Here is a 25,446-nt window from a genome sequence, read left to right on the forward strand (position 1 = left end):
ATATTTTAAAGGTTATTATGATGTTAAAAAGGTTGGCTAGCATTTGTGTCTTTTACTTTTATCTTTTTACTTGTGTCTTTTAGTATAATCTTCATAATTTTGAGTGAGGACTCATGATTGGATACATACCCAGAGAATCTTGTTAAGTGTGATTGGCCACTAAATTAATTTGATAGTTTGTCTTCTTATACATAAAATTGACTTTTAAAAATGCATACAGATTAGTCAGATCTATACATTATATTTTGGCTTTGTAAACACTTTGAGGTACCATACCTAGCTATATTAATTTAGTTTTAAATAATGTAAGTGAAATTATCAGATATTTCATCCTTTTATTCATCCGTTCAGGAGTATGAAAAAATGTGATTTAATGTTTCTTTAAACATATTGTCAGTTTGTACTGTCTACAGTTTGGAGTTAAATCTTTGTATAGACAACTGTTGATTAAAACTATGTCAGCTGTAGAGGCTATACAGGTAACGCTTGATAATTATGATGTCAGTGATTTGATTAATGTATGCTTATACAGATTGTATATTTTGACAAGAGATATTTTGACAGATTTAGCCCACTATGTCTCTTAGTGAAGATGATATGAGCTGACAGAGTATGTCTGTCTAGAGAATTTTCTTATGTTAAGTTTTTATGTATGTTGCCGGATATTATAACAGTTATAGTCTTATATCTGTTGAAAAAGATTAAATCAAGTGATATAGACTAAAAAAAGTCAATATTATATTTACCTGTTATTAACCTGTCAGGGAAATAATTTCAACTGACAAAGACCATGTTTCTTTATGTACAGAGTGAGTTTTATGTCCTGGCACACCTGGATATAATTTAAACGGGCCGAGATATATATGTAAAACCTTGACCCTACCTATTATAACATATTTTTTTAATTTTTTAAGTTCTTGAAAATTTGCCCCCCTTTTCTAAAGGGGGGTAAAGGGGGGCAACTAAACATTTTCAAATATAAACCCCTATCATAACACCCCTCATTTTAAAGGGAATAAAAAAAGAAATCCAATAATGCAAACTAGAGGTCTCTACGTTTATTTTAACAGATTTTATGACAAATTTACAATTGAGTATAGGGGGGGGTAAAGGGGGGCAACTAAACATTTTCAAATACAAAGCCCTATCATGTGACCCCTCATTTTAAAGGGAATAAAAAAAATAAATCCAATAATCCAAACTAGAAGTCTCTACGATTATTTTAACAGATTTTATGACAAATTTACAATAATAAAATCAGTAACTGCCTTGTCCTGTTTATCGTAACATAAGTCAACACTAACGCAAATTCTAAAAACAGTTACCTGTTTTAATGTAGCAGGTGTTCAAACTGTTCACCCTCGGCTGTTTGACAGTGTGCGAGACGTGTGTAAAACACTTGAGACATGACAGGGGTTTGTATTTGAAAATGTTTAGTTGCCCCCCTTTACTCAATTGTAAATTTGTCATAAAATCTGTTAAAATAAACGTAGAGACCTCTAGTTTGCATTATTGGATTTCTTTTTTTATTCCCTTTAAAATGAGGGGTGTTATGATAGGGGTTTATATTTGAAAATGTTTAGTTGCCCCCCTTTACCCCCCTTTAGAAAAGGGGGGCAAATTTTCAAGAACTTAAAAAATTAAAAAAATATGTTATAATAGGTAGGGTCAAGGTTTTACATATATATCTCGGCCCGTTTAAATTATATCCAGGTGTGCCAGGACATAAAACTCACTCTGTATATTGTGTTTGTTGTAGCAAATATATAAACTAATGAAAATAATCTATGACGGTAGGGATGATGGATGTTATGTCTTTTTTAAAATATGTCAGTTACATTTGTACCAGTACCAGAGCTTGTATCTGTTGATGGAGGAGAACACATAAACTTTTAGAAATATGTTATTTAATAGAGATTTTGTCCATTGATGGATATTGGAGTGAAGCTCCATTTCGCCCCCTGCTTAGTGCACTGTCTGCAATCTGACACTGTCACAAATTTACTTGGTGGAATCTGGTGTCCAAGTCTGTCTGATCAAAATAAAATCGGCAGTGAAGAAGTTTAAAACAAACTATCTGCTTTGTTTTGACATCAGAGACACCAAGACTATAAAATATCTGCAGACTATCTGGTTTACCCAGCAGTCATCCAGCGCAATCTAAATGAAAATGTATTCTCATCAGGTGTGCTACTGAGTACTACTGTATACTTTTATTTTTATATTTTATATTTTACCTTCAACCTAGCGAAGTGTTTGAAATCTGATACCATCACAGACAATCCTGGACCTAAACTCATATTCACTTTGAATTCAACTCTTCCCACCATAACTACGTTATGAGATGGATATTATCTTTACAAATATGTATTGATGGAGGTAAAGTAAAAACAGGGAATTCTGTACAAAGACAAGTGTGTAATTTTATTAAATTTGGTGTTTGCTACGTATATAAGTGTGTATGTGTGTGTGTGTGTGTGTTCATCTAAAATTCCCTGTTTTTGCTATACCTCCATCCTTTACACAATGGCTTACACTTATATATAATTTGTTAATTTTTATAAAAACAAAATAAAGAAAAACGTTGATTACAAATATTGATGAAGATGGTGCCAACTGCTGTAAATTATATAGATTGATGAAGATAAGTATAAATTATATATAATATTATCTATTGGCACAATAAAGTCAGTTGATTTAGAGTGTCTTCTTTTGTTGACATTGTTCATGAATTACTACATTATTTATAACAGAACATGTATAGAATGCTGGTAGATGACATATAATAACAACTCAAGAGATATGCTTGTTGGTGTACCGTACCTATATTATGTCTGTTGGCAGAAGTTTTTAGTTGTATGCCTGTAGGAGATGATGTTCGTTGATGAAGTCAATATAATGTTTCAGACCAACATGATCAGCGTGGAAGCCCTGCCGAAGATCATAGACACTAGTCAACTGACTTCCGATATGGAGGGGACTTTACACTATGACCATAGTCAATGGATAGACATGAGATTGGTCAGTAGTATTGAAATGTTTCATATAATATAAAGTATTATATAATAGTTGAAAGTGAAATAAAATATGTAACCAAAACTATAAATTGTGCACTTTGAATGGTAATAACTGTATTGTGCTGCCAATACTGGTCCAGCATTATCATAAACATCGCCATTGGTGTTATAGTGACAATATACACTGGGACTCCATTCTTTCACTGATTTTAGAGAAAATTTCAATTTATTCAAACCAAAAGGTTTCATTCAAAGCTTTTATGAGTGATTAAATTACGTTGTAAGCATGTGTGATCTTACGTCTAATGGCTTGTTAGTAAAACCTTTTGTTAAAGCTTGTTAGCATTATTATTATAGTCATAAATAAAAAAGTATAAATTTAAAATGCCTGCAGCATGTTTTACTATAAAATTTGAAGACATTATTTTAATTCCTTCATGTTTTGAAAGGAACATGCAAAGAAATATACAACATTGATTTTAATATATATATATATTCTATATATATATTTTTATATATTAAAATCAATGTTGTATATTTCTTTGCATGTTCCTTTCAAAACATGAAGGAATTAAAATAATGTCTTCAAATTTTATAGTAAAACATGCTGCAGGCATTTTAAATTTATACTTTTATATATATTAGTGTGTGTGTGTGTGTGTGTGTGTGTGTGTGTGTGTGTGTGTGTGTGTGTGTGTTTTATTGAATATGAACAAAAATAAATTTGTGAAGTAGGTTTGTTTACGTTTCTAAAAGGAAAACTAAATGTAAAGAAGGGTTCCAAACCTTATATATCATTAAGTGAAGAAAGGTCACTTTTAATGCTCTATACTCTTATAATGCCTCTAATTAATTTTAACATTCTGCTACTGCTGAATTTACAATGTCATCACTGCAAATCACATTCATATTTGTTTAATTAAACGTAGTAAATGTTCGCTTGACTAGTCTAGAATTTAATATCCATCAATACAGCTGCATTTCAATCAGCTAATATCAGAATTTCTGTGTGAGTATTTAACGTTATCTCTCATATTATTCAATAGCATTAATGGCTGATTCTTTACTCTGTGATATGTAGAATTTAAAGTGATACTGGTTAAACATAAATTAAATCACATTTTGTTAGCAGTGGAATATATCAACTGTCTTCCTTATTCTGTTTGACAAGTTCTCTACAACGCCCTGTGGTTGTAGTGAGAAAATCATGGTAGCTGAGTTCTTTTATTTAATTTCAACAATTATAGTCTCTTTTGTCCTACAAAATTCTATATTTAATTGTTTAATTCTTTTATTACATCCCGAGTTAAATGTAAATAAATCTGATATCCTTAAAAGTCCCACAATTATATAATACGATTTTCTAAATTTTTCATCTGGATTTGACTTTAAACATTCTAACTTTATTGCTTGTTTTTTCATTAATAAAAACTCAAGTTAATGGAGAGTTCACTTTTGAATAATTATATCCCTCCTTTAATGTCAATCAAATACAACTATTGTAATTTATTCGTTTCTTTTTTTAGTTTTTTGTTATTTACAAGTTTTGCACAGGCACTGGAGGATTTCACGTGGCAGGCTGCCGATCTACTGGACCGCTTGGATGATCTTCAGGAAGATCTCAGCCGCAGTGATCTAGGGGAGGATGTTCCGGGGGCAAAACATGCCCTTGATCTCCATCAAGATATGAAGAAAAAAATCATGAAGGCTCCAGTCCATGACATAGACACCACTGGCCAGAGATTGCTGCAGAGGTGGGTCTTACTGTTTGAGTGGAGAATATGTATTCATTATTGTTAAGACTCTGATGTCTTTAGATTAAATACTAACCTGAATAAGCTGTTGACTATTTTATATTTAACTTCACCACTCAAGAGATAATTCAATTCAAGGAGCTTTAGTTTACATTTTAGAAAAATTTCCCTGAAGTACTCAGAAAAATGTAAAATTTTGTGTTTTATTAAATCTTGTATCTTGTTATATTAACTCAGTTAAATATTTATAAAATTTTTACTGTCAAATACTTTGTTATGTGCATTGTTCTTATGTCAATGTCTAGTGTGTAAGGGAGGGAAGTTTTATTTTTCTATTATGGTAGTGTATGTCATATTTAACAATATAATTTTAAAACCTTCTTCGTTTTGAAACCACAGAAGGCAATTTTTTGTTTTATTACGAAAGTTAGTCTAAATAAGATAAACACGTGCAAAATTGAAATTAGAAAAGTTAGAAATTTCACAGAAATTATATAGTATATCCTTCTGATGCTGCTAAATTTTTTGGTACTATCTTTAATTTTAGTTTCCGTATTGTCAATTTGTTAAGAAAATAACTTTAGATATTTGAACACTTTTCTAATATGAATAATTATTTCTTGTTACTTATACTTTCCTGCAATCATTAAATTTTAAAATGGTAATGGTAGTGTTCTGCTCAAAGTTCAAAAGTGACATATTTCTACTAGAAGATAATTTGTGTTGCTTATAGGCTTTGACCTTTACTTTTTGCAATACCTCACACTTTTCAAAAAATCATAGCATAAATGTAATATTTAAAATAACCATGCTATTAATAAATCAATAAATTTGGTTTTATATCAATTGAACCTGTAAAATTATTTGTAATGTTCGTCTTAATATGTCAGTGAAATCATTGTAACTGTGTGTATTTAAAAGACTTTATTAGAATGTTTCAGGCAGTGGTGTATTATTTATAGAATTCCTTTTCATCACACTTTTTTAAGGTCTTGTTCAAAATAGAAGTAAATTAGTATTTTAAAGTAAATGAACCCATAAATATAGAAATGTTAAGACATTTCTTAACAATTAAGTTAACAAAATCATCGTATAAACTCAATTGTACAAACCGTGATGTTTAGTTAAATAAAAAGTTCCACACAACAGTTGGCACAGCTTCAATCAAACTTCTTAAGAGTTTGAAGATTTATTCTCTTTCAGTTCAGCTTGTTTAATTTTTTTAAACTTTACAGAGCTATAATAATTTTTCTTTTAAAGAAATGGTAATATAAATAATTTTGTTTGGTCATTGTTACAGCAAAGAGTTTTAACTTTAGAATTTATGTAACATTGATTAAACTAATATTATGTACTACTCTTATGTTTGACATTATTTCATAGGTATCCCAATTATCAAAGTTATTCAAAACAATTAAATTTATACTTTTAAGTAGTAATCCAGTTTCTTGTGTCTAAAAAGTAGCTTAAAACTCGCCCTTTTATAATCAGCAAAAATTGTTTTAGCCTTAAACATTTCATTTTGGTTACAATTGTATTAGACAGATTTATGTTCATAAAAAGCTTTCTTTAATTAGAATGGCACATACTATAATAAAAGACATTTAACTAAAGAAGATTTAGTTTTTTAACATCATATATATTCCCTTAAGAAGAGGTCTTTTAATCAGAAAACATCTATTTTTGTTTTTGAATTAAAAATCTAATATGGAGGTAACATAACTAATGCGAGAAGGAGGTATGAATATATAGTAGACTGTCACAACATATTGTGTAAAGTTAATAACTCTTAATTAATTGTCAAGAATAAATAAAAATATCATGTTGAATCTTTCTTGAATTATTAAACCATTACTTTAGTAATTTAATTACCTTTTATTGCAATGTGATTACTTTTCAGAGTTAAACAAGATTAATTGTCTATAAAGAATGATGAAGTCCTGGAGCAATTTGTTGGGAGATTATGGTGGGTGAAGAATGTGATTAATTGGATGCTGTTGTTCGATCAGAAAACACATTGTTAGGTCAATAGCATCAATATCTAATCAACTCCAGCCTCAGGTCTTCTCTTTGTTGTGGAAAAATTGCACAAGGAATGTTTATTATTCACAGAATGTGAATAGAATCTCTTTGTCTTTTATGTACAGTAATCTTGCTTGTATATCTTTGTGTTATTCCTGGGTATTTCTCGCTTTTATAATAGGTTAAATAGTTACTAGAATAATTTGTTCAGCCATTTTAATAATATATTTTGAAAAATTCATCTAAACAGGATTTATTTTGGAGTATTTATAAGTGTTATTACAATTAAGTGTGTACAGACTGACAGGTGTGAACCATAGAGATAAGAGTATTATCCAGGGAATTGAGAACGAATCCAATACTAAAATCTATATTTATTCAGATATGTTATGTAATGTGATGTATTATATACATAGGTTATCGGGAGATAGTAACAGCGGCTATGACAGTGGATACTCGGGAAGGGACAGTGAGGCTAGCTCTACCGTCTCCAACCCGGACTTACAAGCCGCAGTGCCTCAGATCCTACAGAACCTAGAGGCCATCCGGACTAGTAAAAACCACCTTCTGCAACTGTGGCATCACAAAAAGTTAAAACTAGACCAGTGCTTCCAACTTAGGCTATTCGAACAGGACTGTGAAAAGGTAAATTAGTGAATACTTGTTCTGTGTTTGTTTTCTATATTTCAACTAACAGACACTTAGAAACTGTTAAGATCATATTTTCTGCTGAATTGGTGAACTCATCATTTCAATGTAAATTGTTTGTTATTAAACAGATGTTTGACTGGATCTGCCATAACCGAGATGTGTTCCTGATGAACTATGTGGAGATTGGCCACTCGTACCAGTTGGCCAAGGAGCTGCAGGAGGAGCACAATCACTTTACTATGAGTTCTATGGTGAGAAGTGTGTTCATTATCCTACACTTAGGCTGCTAATCTTACACTCAGATTGTCACTTAAGGATGAAATAAAAACAGCACTCATGTGGATTTGTTCGGAAACCAGCGGGTAGCCTCCTTCCCAAACCTCTGCACTCTAGAGTCAGTGGTTGAGGCAACCTGACCCCTCAGATGCACTCCCTAATTGATAATGGTATAATACCAACTCTGTACATGCTTGCAGAGATAAAGGTCTTTTCTCTAGATCTCTCTGCCTCAAATTATTGATCCAGAATTGTTTTTCTTCCCACCCACTTACCACTATTAATTTTACAATTCAGTTACTGATTTCTGCTCACAACAAATGTCTATGCAGTCTTATTTATGTTCTGTGATTTCTTTTTTCTTTTTTTTAACTCCTTTTCAGATTGTTTCTTATTTTGAATATAAGGTATCTAATGAGTTTCATTCAAACACGTGGTATATTTATCACTAAATTTTTAAATTACATTCATAATTTGATATATTGTTATTGTTGAATGTGATATTCTATTTATGTTTAAACTGCCTATATTTTTACATAGCACTTTTTACTTTATATTTGTTTTCCACATCTAGATTAGGACAGTACAGCATGCATAGATTTTACTTTATGTGGTTGTTAGTTTTGTCTCTTTATGCGTGTAAACAAATAATTGTGGTGTCATGTTACTAAAAATGTATTTGCTTTGAATTTGACCAAATTAATTGTATGTACAGATCTAAAGATGTGACCTGGTAATGATGAAGTGTTGGACGCTTTTGTTTATTATTAGTATTGCTGTTACTATTGGAACTTCAAACTTATGCTCTTCATTTTATTTTCAAATGTTAAGATTTGATTATATATCTCTTACTTACATAGCTCATCATGTTATTAAATAGTTATACTCAGAGAATAACAATACTTAAATTAGGGGCTCACTTACTGGTAGGAGGTCTTACAATGCAGGGTCTTCTTTATACAAAGGCTATCCAGAAAGTAGATTACATTTTGATGGAAGAAAAAACCAAGTACAAGAAAGAAATTATGTTATAAACATTTGAAAGTAACACTAAAATAATATTTTTCAACATAGTCACCATACTAATTTGGGCACTTATGATAGCGGTGAACTGGTTTTGAAATTTCAATGTTATAAAATTCTGCCTCCTGAGACTTCAACCAGGTGGTCACACCCTCATGTAGTTCCACGTTGCCATCAAAGCACTATGTTGCAAGCCAGGATTTTGTTGCTGGAAACAGGTGGTAGTCGCTGGGTGCAAGGTTCAGACTGTAAGGTGGATGTGGAAATATCTAACACTTAAAAGCATCCAGGACTTCTCAAGTCCGATTTGCCGTGTGTGGTCAGGCATTATCGTGCAGAAAGAAAATTTCAGAACTTAACTTTCCTGTGCTCTTGTTTTGTACTGCTCTTCTTAACTTTTGGAAGATTTTACAATACCTCACAGAATTTATGTTTGTGATGTTATTATAGGTTTTTGCTAATGTTCAGCCAATTGCCATGGAGTTTCATCCATTGTCATGTAACTTACTTTTAAAACACTTTAAAATTGTATTAATGTACATATTGTTATATATCTACAGTAACCTTACACATGCATTATTGGTGTGCTCTCTCACCAGCCAAGCATAGATTAACCGTATTGGTCTGTGTCAACTTTATTCAACTTTTAGGCACATTATCTAATTAATGATTTTACCAACCAGCGAGTGCTCCTAGGTTGGAGCATTATTTTAAAAGGTGCACAGAAGCACTTTTGCTGGTTGGGCCACTATCTTACCCGTAATATTGTGATAGTTCACAATCTTGCAAAACCTTGGAATATAGTAATTTTTCCCATGGTATTTTTGGGATGTATTTGAACAAGTCTTAATTTTGGGATATAATTCTAAAAATAGGCTGACAATTAAAGGTAGCAATGTACCAGTATGTTATATTACTCTGTAATTCATACAAAATTTAATTTTCTCATGTCAATATGTTAACCACCACTGATTATATAAGATAGTTATTTGAAAGTGTAATTAAATTGTTTTAGACATTTTATTTCATACATGTTATTACTCTTTACATAATATTTATTTGGTATCTGGTGATTGTTTCTTTGCAGAGTGTTTATGTAAACATAAACAGGATCCTGGCAGTGGCATCACGCATGATGGAGACGGGCCACTACGCAGCGTCCCACATTCGTGCAGTGGCAGCCAGATTGGACCGTGCTTGGAAGGAGTTTGCAGCAGGTCTGGATGAGCGCACTGCAGTCCTCGCACTCTCTGTACTCTTCCATCATAAAGCTGAACAAGTAAGTTTCTCTATTCACTACAGTTTTGATAATGATATAGTCAGTAATAAAGGAACATAATATGTAAAATTATTAAGAAAACTGTAATAAAGGTTTAGTTTGTTGTCAAATTAATACAAATAATTTTATTAGTGCAATGAAAAATCTCAGTCACGATATTTGTCACTGTCGATTTCACGTAGTCAGTCTGCACTAAGCTGTCATCGCATAACCATGGCCTCCTCTAATGAGCCTCCTGCCAAATGTGAATTGAAGAGTGTTATTCATTTCCTGCAAGTAGGAGGACATAGTGCAGCAGAAATTCATGGGAGAATGTATCGTGATTTCGGAGAAAACAATATGAGTGATGGTGTGTTACTCGAAGTTGTAGAAAGTTTTAAAATGGGCAAACTTAATATATATGATAAAGGAGGTCAAAGACGCAAGTCTATCGCTACAGACGGCCTTGTTGAACAAAGTGCGTAGAGAAAACCATGGATTGACAATAAGTGGTTTGTCTTTCCAGAAGTGCCAAGATCTTTTCTTTACTCTATTGTTACAGATAATTTAGGCTACAAAAAGATTTATGCTCGCTGGTGCAAAAAGGTTAACTTGCACTGACAAATGGTTTCACATTTTACATTCCTTAAATTAATCCTTGAATTTGACATTCAGCCTTCTTTAAACTTTTGGTATGATTTACGCAAAACATCATCACTCATGATGTTTCTCCGTAAACAAAACACATTCTCTGATGGGTTTCTGCTGCACTATTCCATTCTGCTTGCAGGAAACAAATAACACTCCTCAATTCACATTTGGCAGGAGAATCAATATAGGCATCCATGTTTATGCTGATTACTTGAACTCAGCAGTGATAAATGTTGTAGCGGGGAAAATATGCGATCGACTGCTGTGCTTACCGTTGACCTGCCACTAGTCTAGCCGTCATGGTGTGAGATCAGAGGTTGAAAAAGAATCGACTCATATTCGTTGAATATATTCAACAACTGTTGCATCAATAGTTTCTTAGCCTATGAGTAAAATCCACACATGATTAATTCAATCAACAAATATGAAAAATAAGACAGAAAATGCATTATCTGTTTTTTTAAATGAACATTCTTCTAAAAAACAAAACATTTAAAAATGGTTTTTTCAGTCATAGTTACAAAACATTTACAATATAAAACATTGTAGGTTGAGAAACAAGATTTAAAATATACCTGCAATATAACAGCATGAATTGAAATGCTTTTAGTTTATTCAAAATCGAGAGTTTGACGTTCTGCTACAACAATACCTGATGCAAGTTATTATTGTACAGCTGTCCCACAATTCAGCTGTTGCAGTAACTCATCTATCATCTTTAGTTTGCAATGTATGTGATATTATTGTATTATTTGTACTTTATTCTTGTTTTTTAAAGACGAGATGCCATTTACATTTTCAAATCAAGAGTATGCAGATATTGTTTTTGTCTATTATTTTGCCAGTAGAAATAGTCATGCAGTTAAACATGAATATTAAAGACGATTTCCTATTCATATAATTGGGGGCCAGTTAATTGGCCCATTTATTTTTGAAAACTGCCTTACTGGTCTTGTGTACAAAGACTCTTTAGAGAATCAACTGCCAGTTCTACTTGAAGATGTACCATTTGAAGGAAGACATCAAATGATACGAGGGTAATTCGGAAAGTAAGGTCCGATTTGCGTTAACCAGACAAACAGTAAGCGAGCAGCGAAAATGCGTCCTGACTCCCGGCATGCATTGCGCGCAGAACAATGCCATTTGCAGTGAAATCGTAGTCTGCTGTTGTCTGTGCCTTTTTAAAATATTTAAAACTATTGAACGTCCCGTCGACTGTGAAATACAGTCTGTGATACGGTTTTTGACAGCAAGGAACGTTTCAGCAACAGATATTCATCAACAGATAAGTGAAGTGTACGGTCCAAATGCAATGAGTGACAGCAAAGTGCGGAAATGGGTGAGAGCTTTTAAAGATGGACAGGAAAATGTCTATGACATTTAAAATTGTTTCTGAAATTTTGGATTTTCGCAAATTGTGCTCACGTTGGGTTCCCAGGCTGCTTACTGAGGAACACAAAAAAAGAAGAATAGGTATTGCACTTTAATTTTTGATCCAATATCATCAGGAAGGTGATAACCTTTTAGACCACATTGTGACGGGTGATGAGACATGGGTTTCCCACATAACTCCAGAAACGAAACGCCAGTCGATGGAGTGGCGTCACTCGACGTCACCGGTTAAAGTGAAAGCAAAACAAACATTGTCCACACGCAAGGTTATGGCAACAGTGTTTTGGGATAGACGTGGGATATTGCTAGTCGAGTTCATGGAGCGAGGAACAACAATAAATGCGGCCACTTATTGCAACACTCTGACTAACCTTAGACAAGCAATACAGAACAAGTGACGTGGCCTATTGACAGCTGGAGTTTCATTGCTGCATGACAATGCCAGACCCCACTCTGCCAACCAAACCCAAAATCTCATCAAATTGTTTGGTTGGAAACAGCTAGAACACCCGCCATACAGCCCAGACTTGGCGCTGAGCGACTTCCACTTGTTTCGCTACCTAAAAGAGTAAAAGAGAATAAATAAAACAAGTTTTTTGAAAAAATCTATTGTGGTTTTTTTTTAAATAAAAAAACGGACCTTACTTTCCGAATTACCCTCGTATTTCTACATGATGCCGCACCGGCTCATTATTTACAAAATGTTAGAGTAGAGACCACTTGCAGATAAGTTTTCCAGGCAGATGGATCGGTCAAGGTAAACCAATTAATTTGCCTCCTAGATCCTCTGATTTAAATCCCTTGGATTATCACCTTTGGGGCCATTTAAAACAACTTGTATATGCAGAACCAGTTAATCCCAAAAAGAATTATTGAACCGAATTTTAAACGCTTAGGAACCACTTTGGAACAACCGAGATGCTATCAGAAAAGCAACACATGGTTTCGTTAAACGCACAATCTAGTGTAGATAAATTATCAAGGAAATCATTTTGAACACCATTTATTAGGTACGAAAATTGGAATACAAAATTAGCAAAGATCAGCAATTAAAATGTTTTGTTTTTACAATGAATATTCATTTAATAAACATATTGCATTTTCTGTCCTATATTTCATATGTGTTGATTTAATTAAGCATTAATTTTTTAAACTTTGTGTTTGTTTATTATTAGCCTATTTTTACATCATTCTCTTCGGAATTAAATTCTTTAAAAGTTTTGGTTAAAAAGTTTGCATGTTTACTTCTCATTTAATGAAGTTAATGTACTTCTTCAAATCTAAACAAAGCATGTTTTTCAAGACCGAATTTGCATATTTTGTCTGATATCTCAAAAATGGGTGGTCTTACAGGTCTGAGATGTATTTTATTCAATTTTTCAGTTCATTTTCCATAAAATCCAATAAACTTAAGAATTATCTTTACGTCATAAAAACATCAGTTTCGCTTTATTTCCATCCTTTCCTACAAAATCAGGTGAAATGTTTCGCTAGTCATAGCTGGCTAATAAAGCATTTCTGGACATATGTTTATATGAACTTTGATGAGAGGAAACCACCTGAGTTTGTCGGGTTACTCGTGGGACACCCTGTATAACATAGAAGGGCTTCAATTTAGAGATCTTATAAGGTATTTAATGACTTTCTAAGAAGACCAAACTAGCCCTTAGGGTTACTCCAATATCAAACATACATGTATGTAATATTCTGTTTAAATAATTAATTACAATCAGTTTAAAAAGATGTCAATTAAAAAAGTTCTAGAGATTTGTTTAGGAGCTACGCTTCAGTAAAACATTAATAGATGTTAGTTTGCGAGCAATTATTCAATTATTATCTACAAGTATGGTAGAGCTATTTTTATCCAATCTACAATTAGCTGACAGTATACAATTAAATTAATATTTGTATGTTTGGCAACACCAAAGATTTTATGAACATATTTAACATCAAAATGTAATAACAAATAGTTGATTTTTAATTTTTGTAATTGTTGTTTTTAATTTTATTTCCATAAAATAATTTAATTCATTACAAAATTTTAGACCATCGATCTCTTAGTCAGCTTACACAATGAACAATTTGTTTTAAGGGTAACCCAGCCAATATTCACAGATTCAAGAAACAGGTGAAGTGCGGGTGAAAGTCAAACAGAATCTGAGGTTTTGTTGACTCAGCTGACCACTAAAGGCGGGTTCCATCACAGGTAGAGCGGTGGACTGTGGTGGAGTGTAATGGAGGGAGCCTTCAGTGTTTGTCTAAAACAAACAGCATCTTGAACGTTTCATACCACATAGTTCGTCATTCGTCAATCACAGTATATTGCTGATGGAAATTCAATTCCATAAATTAAATTTAATATTACAGCGCTTTATTATTTATAAAAATATTAACTCAATTACATTTTCATACTTTAAATTGATGTTAAACGTAATAGTGTAAAAGAGCAATAAATCATGAATAACTATTTTTTTGTCTATTAATAATGTATTTTTATAATCGTTACTTTAATTTTTTTTCATCATTTAAAAATGTATTCCATTAATGCAGTAGAAAGAAATTAGACAGATGCCTAATAATTGTACATTTTAAATGTTCAATTATTGTGTACTTTCTTTTTACTGCAATAGTTTTTCCAATAAGAAAAGCTTTTCCTTCAGTATAAATTCTGTATAGATTTTTTCATTATTTTTATTAATACAAATTATAACCATTAGTACTAACAGTTAATCATTTTTGTCAATTCATTACCAACGAGACATGTCTAAGTTTATTGAGTGCAAATTTATGGATTTGAGTTGGGTTTCTTTTATCCATTTTAAACTATATCCCCATGTTAAAAGTGGAGCCTCAGATGTGTGGCCAGCAGCTAACTAGTGTGCTCTTTTAATGGGATCTATTTTAATATTGTAATCAATAATTCCCAGAAATGTTGATGTTTATCATGGTCAGTTTGTTTATATTTATACGTTTTGTATAGCTAAGTCTTGTTACATGTATACTGACTAGATCTTTGGTCTGTTCCAGTATGTAGAAAATGTGCCTAATTGGAGTCAAGCATGTGAAAACATGGCAATTCCAAGTGAAATAATTGTGCTAGAAACTGTGATACATCAGCATCAAAACCTTTACGAGTCCATGTGCCAAGCCTACACAGAGGTGAGTTCATTGGTAACTGATCATCTCACGTCCTTGCCTTTTTTGGTGCTATACTATTTCATCTTAAACAAAAACTCTTTTATTGTTTGTCTGGTAGTTCATTTAAGTACAATTAAATTATAATATGGTAAATTTTATTCCTTACCAGAAAGGTCTTGCTGATAGGTCAAGGAATGACATTAAATATCTTTAATTGGTTCACTTTTCAACTTTCATTAGGCGCTTACATTTAGAAAACCCATCAACTGGAGGTTTCCTTCAAAAGGAAAAAAACAACTGCTTCAAAAAGACTCCTCCACAGTACAGTTGATGCTAAAGTCAAATTATGAACTTCACAAATTTTTGGCATTTAGGAAGGAAACTTAATTTCTCTCTTGTTCTTTCGCAGGGAATGAAAAATCCTTAGTCGGTTTTTCGCAAAGAGATATAGGTAAGATATCCATCTAACCCATCATTTGCATATTCTCGAAAGAAACCACCAAATCGTGGGACATTTTCATACATATATTTCCTGTCCGTACTGGCCAAAAGTCCAGTCTTTTCTGTTCATTTTCCACCCCTCAAAGGGTTAACTACAATTATTTCATAAATTGGTCTTTTGTGATTTATATGTAATACATATATATATATATATATATAAGAATCAAGAATGTTTATTGTCGTCCCACGAATACATTGTATTGACAAAGTCCTTATAGCAGAAGGATTGTACATGTATACAATATAACACCAACAGTATAAAAAATATAAATACATACTACATACATATGGTAAATAGTACAAGTCAAAGGTTTTGGCGCGGCCTTTAACGCTGCCTGTTTCTGGAAAAGTTGGATTCTTTTTTGAACTCCGGATTTAGATACAGGGTTTCAATTGGGATAAATGTCATTAAATAAATTTCTTACTTCATCATAAGATCTCACACGGTCTTCCTAGCCTCGCATCATCAGGATCATAATACTCTTTTGTTCACTTGAAAATATTACAGTAAACTATCACAAAACAGTCTTAACTTTTAATTCCAACTAGAATGATACTGGCCTTCCTCAAAACTGATAAGATAAGGGATGCCTGCCCTGCTACAGGTAATAACTGTAAAACAGGTTTGAGTTTGTAAAGAAAGTAGTTGTCTATTGGAGTTGGAAATTCCGTCATACAGTTGGAAATTTTTCTTTTTGTGCATTTCCAGGGGGAGGGGGGCATTTCCTATTCTAAAGTTTTCCTAATAGCTGGAGGTAAGTAATGAGATTACCTAGTCTTTTTTGGTAAAGGACAATTCAAAACTAATAAACAAGAGGAATGTGATAGTGTCATTGCACTGTTTTGCTATAAAATGTAATGTTCTAGGTTTACAACTCCTACCAGTCGTTACTGAATGGACTAGATCTCCTAGTACAGGTGTGTCTCAACTACCCCCAGCCTCCTAGTCGGCCACCATACATCCGCTACGGCAACAACAAACTCGCTAGTATTAACGTATGTTCTCTTGCAGCTCCCTCGTGACATGTGGTGATGGGGTGGTGGCTTCTGTACCTCTTCAACTAAACAAGCATTTTCTCTCTAGTATGTGCTATCAGTGTGTTTCTCCATGTTGTATTTAATGGCTCAGTGTACATACTTTGTCAGTAACATTTCTTCGTCTTCAGCTTGATGTACTAATCCTTTTTCCGAGTCTATTGTTGGTGAGAACTTGAACGCTTTTTTTGCTTATGGCTGAGGCAAAATTAGATCATGGCATTTGTCTGCTATCAGCCTTCGGATTACAGAACATTTTTAAGTATACATTTTTACTAGGAAAGCAAAAAATAAAGTAAGCTATAGTTACAAAAAGCTCTGATTTCCAAATCAATGTGTAGCAATTATTTCAAATTGCAAATAAGATTTATACTTAACTGTAAGTTGAAAAGAGGTATTTCACTCTGAAAATAAATTCAAAGTTATTAATTTGGCTCTCTTAGTCTTATTGTAATTCTTTTGGGGATAAATACCCAGGGGATCTGAACTTGGGTATTTCATTTTCTTAAGGTGATCATCTGAAAATATGGATTAGTCATATAAAATGTCGGAATAAATAACACATACTACCAGGTTACATGTACTGAACCACTCTCAAGAGCTCCATCTTGAAATACAAATTAAACTGTGATATGGACATTTAAAATGTTGATACCCTTAAATTATTAAACAGGATTAAAAGTGTTTCGTTACCAAAATATCATATGTAACATTTCAAATAAAAATTACAATCCAAAAGACATATTCGAGAAATATTGGCTATTTACCATTAAGCCAGGAAAAACATTGTATTATAAATCAAACTCGAAGTATTACAAAAAGTAATAATATATTTCCTTTGTCAAGAAATTAAAAAAATTAAGGTTTGTAAAAAGTAAACTTTTGTCTGCAGTATCTCTTCAGGTATTCTTCACGTTTTCCCAGCGGTGTAAGGTGGTATAATCGCATGTGTAGATTGTTGTGTTTTAAAGTTACAGGCATGAAGGTCATGGGTGGACTCTGCAAGACGTCTAGTACTTGTACGTATCAATGTTTGCTTGAGTATAAGTGGTTGGTTATGGTGTAGGTTCATAGCACCAGCAAGAAGCTGCTGTACCAGCTTGACCACCTAGTCCAAGTGTGCAACCAACCGCCCCTGGAACATCCCACCCGGAAACATGTAGGTTCCGACAATTCTTCCTTTTTCTGTTACTGTACAGGATGTTCAGAAATATATGTTTAGTATTAGGATAAGGACAAGGAGAAAAGATCTCGTACCTAAAAAGGAGAGTTTTTATTTGATAAAAATTAATTTTTGCTATCTAATATCGATACTTGATTAAATTTTATATTCCAAAAATTTCAAACACAATTGAAATCATTAATTAAATAATGTCAACAATCAGTTAGTCAATATGAGTTGAATTAAAATTTATTATATTACCGGGTGTTTATAAATAAATATTGGAGTTTTAACACTATTTAGTTATATATAAAACTTAGAATTATAATTCATACATTAAATCAAAGAGCAAGTCAAACAGCTTTGTTTATTGTCACCTGTGTGCATGCGGACGCAATGTTTCCTCCGCCATCCATTAGAAAGCGCTAGTAGAAAAAATGGTAACTCGTGAACAGAAGGCTTTTTGTATATGCAGTTTGCAAAGACCAAATCTGTAATAACTGTAGAATGTGCGATCTGTATAGAGTTTGCTTGTGATCCTCCAAGTGATAATAACATCCGTAGATGGTATCATCAGTTTGAAGATCCTGGCTGACTATGCAAAGGGAACAGAGTACGGGATGACCAACGGGTAGTGAAGAGGGTTTTGAGCAAGTGAGAGAGTCATTCACGCGTAGCCCACAGAAATCAGTTCAGAAGACTAGTTTGGATAGTTTTACAGAAACACTTAACACTACGTCCTTATTGTTTATAGTTGTTATAGGCTCTAAGGCCTGCAGACTATAGTTAAGTACCAATGTTGCAAATGAAATGTAACACGATTATGAAGATTTTCTTGTTGATGTTGTTTTTAGTGATGAGTCAACATTTCACCTCAGTGGACATGTGAACACTCACAATGTGTGTATCTGGGGTTCAGAAAACCCTCATAAAATGGTACAAATGCAGCAAGACTCCCCTAAATTGAATGTTTTGTGTGCCATATCTAGGTAGAAAGTTTATAGGCCTTTCTTTTTTTGAGAAGGAACTGCAACTGGTATTTCTTATCTTGTTGATCTAGAAATATGGCTATTTCCTCAATTGGAAGAGATGAACCTAAAACTTCATTTGGCAACAAAATGGTACACCACCTCACTAGCATAACTCAATACACTATTGATTGAACGTCACTGTACCCGACCGCTGAATTGGCCGCAAGGGGCCTAATGACAGAGCTTGTTTTGCATAGCCTCCACGTTCACTAGACCTGAAGCCAGGTGATTTTTACCTTTGAGGATTCATAAAGGATTGAAGCAGCTGCTGCAACAATAACCGGACACATTGATCAAAGTTTAGGAAGAACTGGCCTATTGACTTGATGTGTGCCGTGTGATGAATGGAGCTCATTTTGAAGTTGGTATAACTATTTGAGTTGCCATTTAATTTCTTGTATTAATTATAATTTTAAGTTTTATATAGTAAGTGCTAAAAAACTTTAAAACTCTGATATTCATTTAAAAACATCTGGAATTTAGTTCCTTACGTTGTGGTAAGATTCATTAACATCTCAATAAGAAAATAGCACATTAAAGTCATCTCCATAATTTTACTGACAAAGGCACTTTTAGGCAAGTCACTGACAAACAGGTCTAGAAACAACAAAATGTCATCTTGGTTTATCTAAATTTTCTTAGTGTGTTGTTTCATTTTCCACCAAAAAATAAACTGGGAGTTCAATTTTTGTAAAGAATATTATTGTGGTAGATTCTTACAATATTTTTATGGTATTGTTGTTATACTGCCGATTACAATTCTTGGTACTGGAATTTCTTAACGCTAGTTGGAGTTTTGCAGTTCTAAGCTGTGAACTAAAATTAGCAACAAGAATAGTTTGTTTCCAGAATAAAAGTTTTCTTATAAAAATCAGATATAATTAGACACATTATTTTGGTCCACTTAGTGCACGGTATGCATAAATTTATGACTAAAAATAATGTGTCAGAACATTGGTAACACAATTGTAATCTTAAAATATTTTTGTCTTAACTGTGGAGAGCAATTCTTTGAAAAATGATGATAAGCAAACTGGCTTAGTTATCATGTGTGTTTGCTGATAGAAGTGTGAGGATGAGGGCAGAGCTCATTCAGAAAATGATCAGTATAGCACAGGCAACCTCAGTTTACATAACTCCAATGTTAGCTGCTTGGAATAGGGAATTAATTAAATATTAGATGTAAATTGTCTATAGAATAGCTTACAACTTTACTATTAAGATAATTCAACCAAATTTTGACCAATGCTTTAAACACTTGAACGAGTTAGGTAAATTTTGTTGTTGCTCCTATTAATAAAAAAAGTGTTTATACTTGTATGAATAATAACATGGATCATAATTTACTTTCTAAAATACAAATAGTTTTTTCATGTTATGATTCATTTATCTTAATTATACATGTAGTATTAAAACAATATAAACTGAAACTCAACAGATGCTGATATTTTAGCATTATACGTCTCAAATGCCTATCTATGCGTGTCTACTGCAAGATGACTACCCTCTTTTCCAGAATTTTTTCTAGTGATAAAACGTGTTTATTAGACCCTCTGCCTCAAATATAGAAGAAACCAGCTACCCAGCTACACTAAGATGATATAAGCAATATGACTTTACAAGGGCAGTTTTATCATTGTCGAGCTTTCAGTTCAAAAATTACTGGATGAGATGTATAAATAAATGGTAGTCTTGTCCCTGATAACATTTTAATCACACACAGGCAGATAAAAATTATCTGATGAATTACACAAGATAGTACTGTATGTTGTGCTTCTTATACTTATAGCCAATGGTTATTATTTTTTTTCCCAATTCCCAATTGGCAATTTACTCTAGGAAGGTAATTTATGGACATCCTAAACAATACTGGTTGTGAGGTGAGTAAATAAACTGAAAATATACGTTAAAAGAGAAGAAGTTTTTCAGGATTTTATCTTTTGTAGTATTTTGTTAGCCATATGCTTACACTAAAAAACAAAATATAAAATTATATGTTAACTTTACTGTCATTTCTGTTTTTTTTTATATTGGTTTGCTGCTTTTCAACATCTCTCCCTTTGTTGTCTGAAGGTGCTATTTCACAGCTTAAATTACTAAGAAATAGTGTTATAAAGCAGGTATAAACCAAATCAACAGCTGAAACAAATAGTAACTAAGGGTTGGTAAACATGATTGCTGTGAATTAGCTATAGCTAGTTAATACTTAAGTGCATCTTTCAAATAAGTTTCTTTATTCATCTTATATTTTACCTTACATTTGTGATGTTTATGTTTTTCTAAAGCAAGTAGTGTACTTATAACAAACTTATACACCAATGCAGCTTGCATACAATCTGTGAGTGAAGCTGAAGGAAATTTTTATTAATTGGTTTGTGTATGAGATTAATTAAGAAAAGGAGAAATAGAAATATATATTTTTCCAGCATATAATAGAGAGCAGAAGATAATAATAAATTATAAATATTATCTAAAAGTATTAATGTATTCATATTCACAAAAAATCAAATACATTTTTTTCAAGATAAAATGTGAATGTTATATATAAACTTATTTTATTTTATATTTTAAAATTATAACTATATAAATTTCATGTTTTATTTTATACAATAATTTATTCATTGCTTCCATATTATTATATGATTTATCAACAGAATATTACTTTACTTTCAACTATTCTTCAATTTGAGTTTTTCAGTACACTTTCCAATAATATTTTAGTCAGTTATTTGTATAAATTTATATAGTATATTAATACATTAAAATATCTGAGTACAGCTCTAGGTATTATAAGGTTATATTTTACTTATTCATTTTGATAGTTTTCAAACGTATACAACAGATTATAGTATTTCCAAATTCCATCAATACTGATTCTAAATTATATTATCTTGGCTAATTTGTATATTCTAAATACAAGTATATTATACTCTAGGAATATTTTGTAGTTGTGTTTGTTTTTATTAGACTTCTTTTGATTTGTTGTTGTTTTTATTAAAGTGTGTAAGAAGAAAGCAGACCAAGAGTTACACTGTGAGTTCATTTGAACCTTTTTATTGTTTTGTTGTTTTGGAGTGTGCATCTTATCATAGAGTAGGCCATCAAGAACACAAATTTCTCTACAAAACTACAAACTCTGCAAATCATTGTCTCTAACTTTCAATGCATGCACTAGTTAGAAAGATGAATTTGGTGTGTGTACATTAACTTGGTGGTGGGCAAATTGTGTTAATCTTGTTAACGAAAAAAGTTATGTCTCTAATAACATGAATGGTTTTCTTGGAATTTTGTGGTGGTGGTTTAACTACTTTTTTAATTATTAATTCCTGTATTTTTATCTACTAGAAAGAGTTAAATCCCTCATAATTATTACAAAACAATTTATTTTCAATAAACGTACTATAAGAAATTATATTTTTTAAAGTTAATTTTTACTGTTTGTAAGCAATGAATTATACTCCATATCTAGGTCTCACTCATTATGATCTTGATTATATTAGAAAATATTTCAAGTCTGTTAAATTAAGAATTTGGAAATAAAATGTATAAATGATTCATTCAAAAATATAACTTGAAATTTATTATATAAGTAGTATTTATTTTGTTACAAAGTCAAAAAATCTAATGTCATATTCAGCTTTGTACTTAAATGATTCATAGTCTTCTGAGCTTTTTAAAATTATCTTATTGTTTAATCTTGAACAATACTTTTTGTTCTGTTCATTTTATATTCCATTTTTCTGTTCACATATCTCTTGGTTTTAGTGTGCCATTAATTTTTTCATTACAAGTTTAATGACTACACTGGGATAAAATTATTTGAAGTTGATATGATCTAACCTATTTCGATAATCATTATTTCAGGGAAGGCAGGCCACCATTAATAACATGTAACTAGTTAGCATTGATATCTAAAAACTTAGCAGCTGCAATTCACATACCCAAAGCGAGGGAGTCTGCGTTTGTTATTTATAGCCTTACAATGTGATCAGTTCCTAATGGAAAGCTAGCTAATAGAATAATAGTACGCAGCACTTAGTCTAACATTGTTATGTTGGAAAGTTTGCAAAATAACACAAATTTATTAGTTAAAATGCAACCATTGGTGGATTTACACATAGGCTCCCTACACCTGAACCTACAGGTCACAACTTTTTTTGCTGGTATCAACAGTAAAATGTTATCAGTAAATTTTATTAGCAGTCATTTTTCATACTGTATGAGTCATGTACATAGGTAATTAGACTAAGGAGGCAGTTGATTACGACTTGCAGTAGTTGCTTGTCAGTTTTTCGATGTTATGGACCAGTTGTATGTCCTCTATTGGTTCGTGACTATTACTGTACGTATTGAGTGTGCTGTGGCAGACATCTGCAGAAGCGTTGCGCCACACTGGTTTTCTGTGATGGATTAGTCTCCCTCCCTCCAACATCGGCTGTACCAGTCACATTTCACATCAAAGTAATGTCTGTGCTGTGAAAAGATTTGTAATGTTCGTAAGGATGGAAAGTCACACTTGCGCTAAAATGTGGGACTTGATCTTGAAAACACTTTCATCACTGCACACTCTATAGAAGAGGTGAAGGGTCAGTTGTATGACAATCCCGCAAATATGTCAGGGGTGTATTCAGGATTGCAAGCCCAAATCGTAACTCATTGGCATGGTATCTTCCATGTTCGGCACACTCTTTGAATCTGGTGGTCACACGCAGCTAACTTTTGTTTTCAAGCAGCTAAGCTGTTAATGTTTATGCCAGAGTTGTATGTTTATTTTAGCGCATAAACCTCAAGATGCCAAGTGCTCAAGACTATGATAAAAGACAGTAACATCAAGAAAATACTATAGTGTAAGAGACAGTACCATGACTGCCAAATGGTAAGCATCAAGAACTTTAATGTTTATTAGAGTTTCATAAAGTGTCATAAAGCCCTTACAGAAATCTCTGAAAACCCACAGGAAAATACAGGTCCACAGCAAAAGGTCTTGAGTAAATTCTTCGGAAGAATAGAAATAGCTTTGCTATTTGTGTTTATATACTAGAACGCTTTAATGCAGCAAGCAAAAGTATACAAAACATTAACACTGACCTTGGAGTAATTTGTAATTTATACTGATCCCTCACAGAATATGTACAAGGCTTACCAAAGTGGTTTGATCACTTTGGATTAAAGGACATGGATCTGTGCAAAAAAAGGCTGCCGCCTATGATCTACACTCTAAAAGGACAAAAAAAGAAACATTTTTATTGATGAATCAGGTTATAATAATTATATCGCCATATTCGACAGGAGACAGAACATGATTGTTAGTACGTTTTATGCCATAATCAAAAACATTTTTAGTGAGTTAGACAAGAGATAAAAAATTGATTTTGAGCACAATGAAGTCTTTGGTATCTTATACACTGTTCATTTGACAAATGAAGAAATTCAGGATAGACCTTCTGTTACGAAACAAAGGTATCCTGCTGATATTGCCTCTTGCACTGATCTTGGAGATGAACTTGTTCATTTTAAGGCATTTGTAGAGCTACTTAAATTAAATGTAACAGAGCATCATTTGCCTATTGAATTATTGAAACTAATTAATCAGCAACAATTGACAACCCTTTTCCCTAACATTGATGTAGCTTTAAGAATTTGATCATGTCCTCAAATGCCTCTGGTGAAAGTACAGTCAGTATTTTAAAAAGAGCTGAAAACTACATTTGTAATTCAACTATTGATGCCAGATGGTCAAGCCTGAGTAGTTCGTTATAAATCGAGAAATGCTATCTTCCATCAACTTTGATGACGTTATTAAGGAATTTTCTTCAAAGAAATCAAGAAAAGTTTGTGTTAACAGTATTCACTGATAACTTTGGTTTTGACATTGATTGATTATTAAAATAATATATTTTTTTTAATATATTTTCTCATAACCAATAAAAATGTCTTTAATATAAATTATGAATAGTATGCTTTCTGTCCAATTTTGGTACAATGATTTTCATGGGATTAATGAATTAGTTTTTGTATATGGGAGGAGGGCTGCAAATATTTTTGAGTCTATGCACCCAAGAAAGTTAAATCGGCTACTGAATGCAATAATATTTTGGTGTGCGCACAGAAACATTTCTCACAGTCTGGCATCTTGCAAAAGCCATTTATGACTTGTTTATCATTGATGTAACACTCGTAAAACATGTTTTGTGGTTTATAAAGTATGATTTTCATGCTGTAATCTATAAATGAAAGGTTTAGTTAACTGACTTTCTGTTTTAAAATGGGTTTATACCAATAACATCTTAAATTAAAAAGTTGTGTTAGGGAATCATTGGAAGAATAAGTAAAAAAATGTTATTCTTTTAATGTACTTTGGCTTAACCAAAACTTGAGATAATCATATTCCAGAAGATATTGTGTCTCTTGTAGCCTTCTAAGTTTTAATCAAGATATAAATAAAACTTCTTTGCAACTACTTATACATCTTCTCTATACATTGGAAAACTAGAATCTGTGCAATGTATTTACATATATACACATATTTCAAAAC

General features: G+C 32.2%; 1 protein-coding gene across 9 annotated transcripts in view; it reads left to right on the top strand.

Annotated features, from left to right (window-relative positions):
• Positions 1-25,446, top strand: part of LOC124364121 (triple functional domain protein) — a 717,390-nt gene that overhangs the window by 349,621 nt on the left and 342,323 nt on the right. For 7 of the 9 annotated variants that reach the window (XM_046819384.1, XM_046819393.1, XM_046819400.1 and 4 more), the window contains 7 exons: positions 2,908-3,021; positions 4,572-4,771; positions 7,210-7,438; positions 7,573-7,695; positions 9,831-10,022; positions 15,072-15,203; positions 16,551-16,679. In XM_046819384.1, the coding sequence (XP_046675340.1) occupies positions 2,908-3,021; positions 4,572-4,771; positions 7,210-7,438; positions 7,573-7,695; positions 9,831-10,022; positions 15,072-15,203; positions 16,551-16,679 (1,119 nt within the window). Of the gene's footprint in view, positions 1-2,907; positions 3,022-4,571; positions 4,772-7,209; positions 7,439-7,572; positions 7,696-9,830; positions 10,023-15,071; positions 15,204-16,550; positions 16,680-17,784; positions 17,878-21,911; positions 21,945-25,446 lie in introns of all 9 variants that reach the window. The other 2 variants (XM_046819338.1, XM_046819357.1) reach the window with 2 other exon arrangements.

Source organism: Homalodisca vitripennis, chromosome 1 (genome assembly GCF_021130785.1).
Source record: "Homalodisca vitripennis isolate AUS2020 chromosome 1, UT_GWSS_2.1, whole genome shotgun sequence".
Taxonomy (NCBI): domain Eukaryota; kingdom Metazoa; phylum Arthropoda; class Insecta; order Hemiptera; family Cicadellidae; genus Homalodisca; species Homalodisca vitripennis.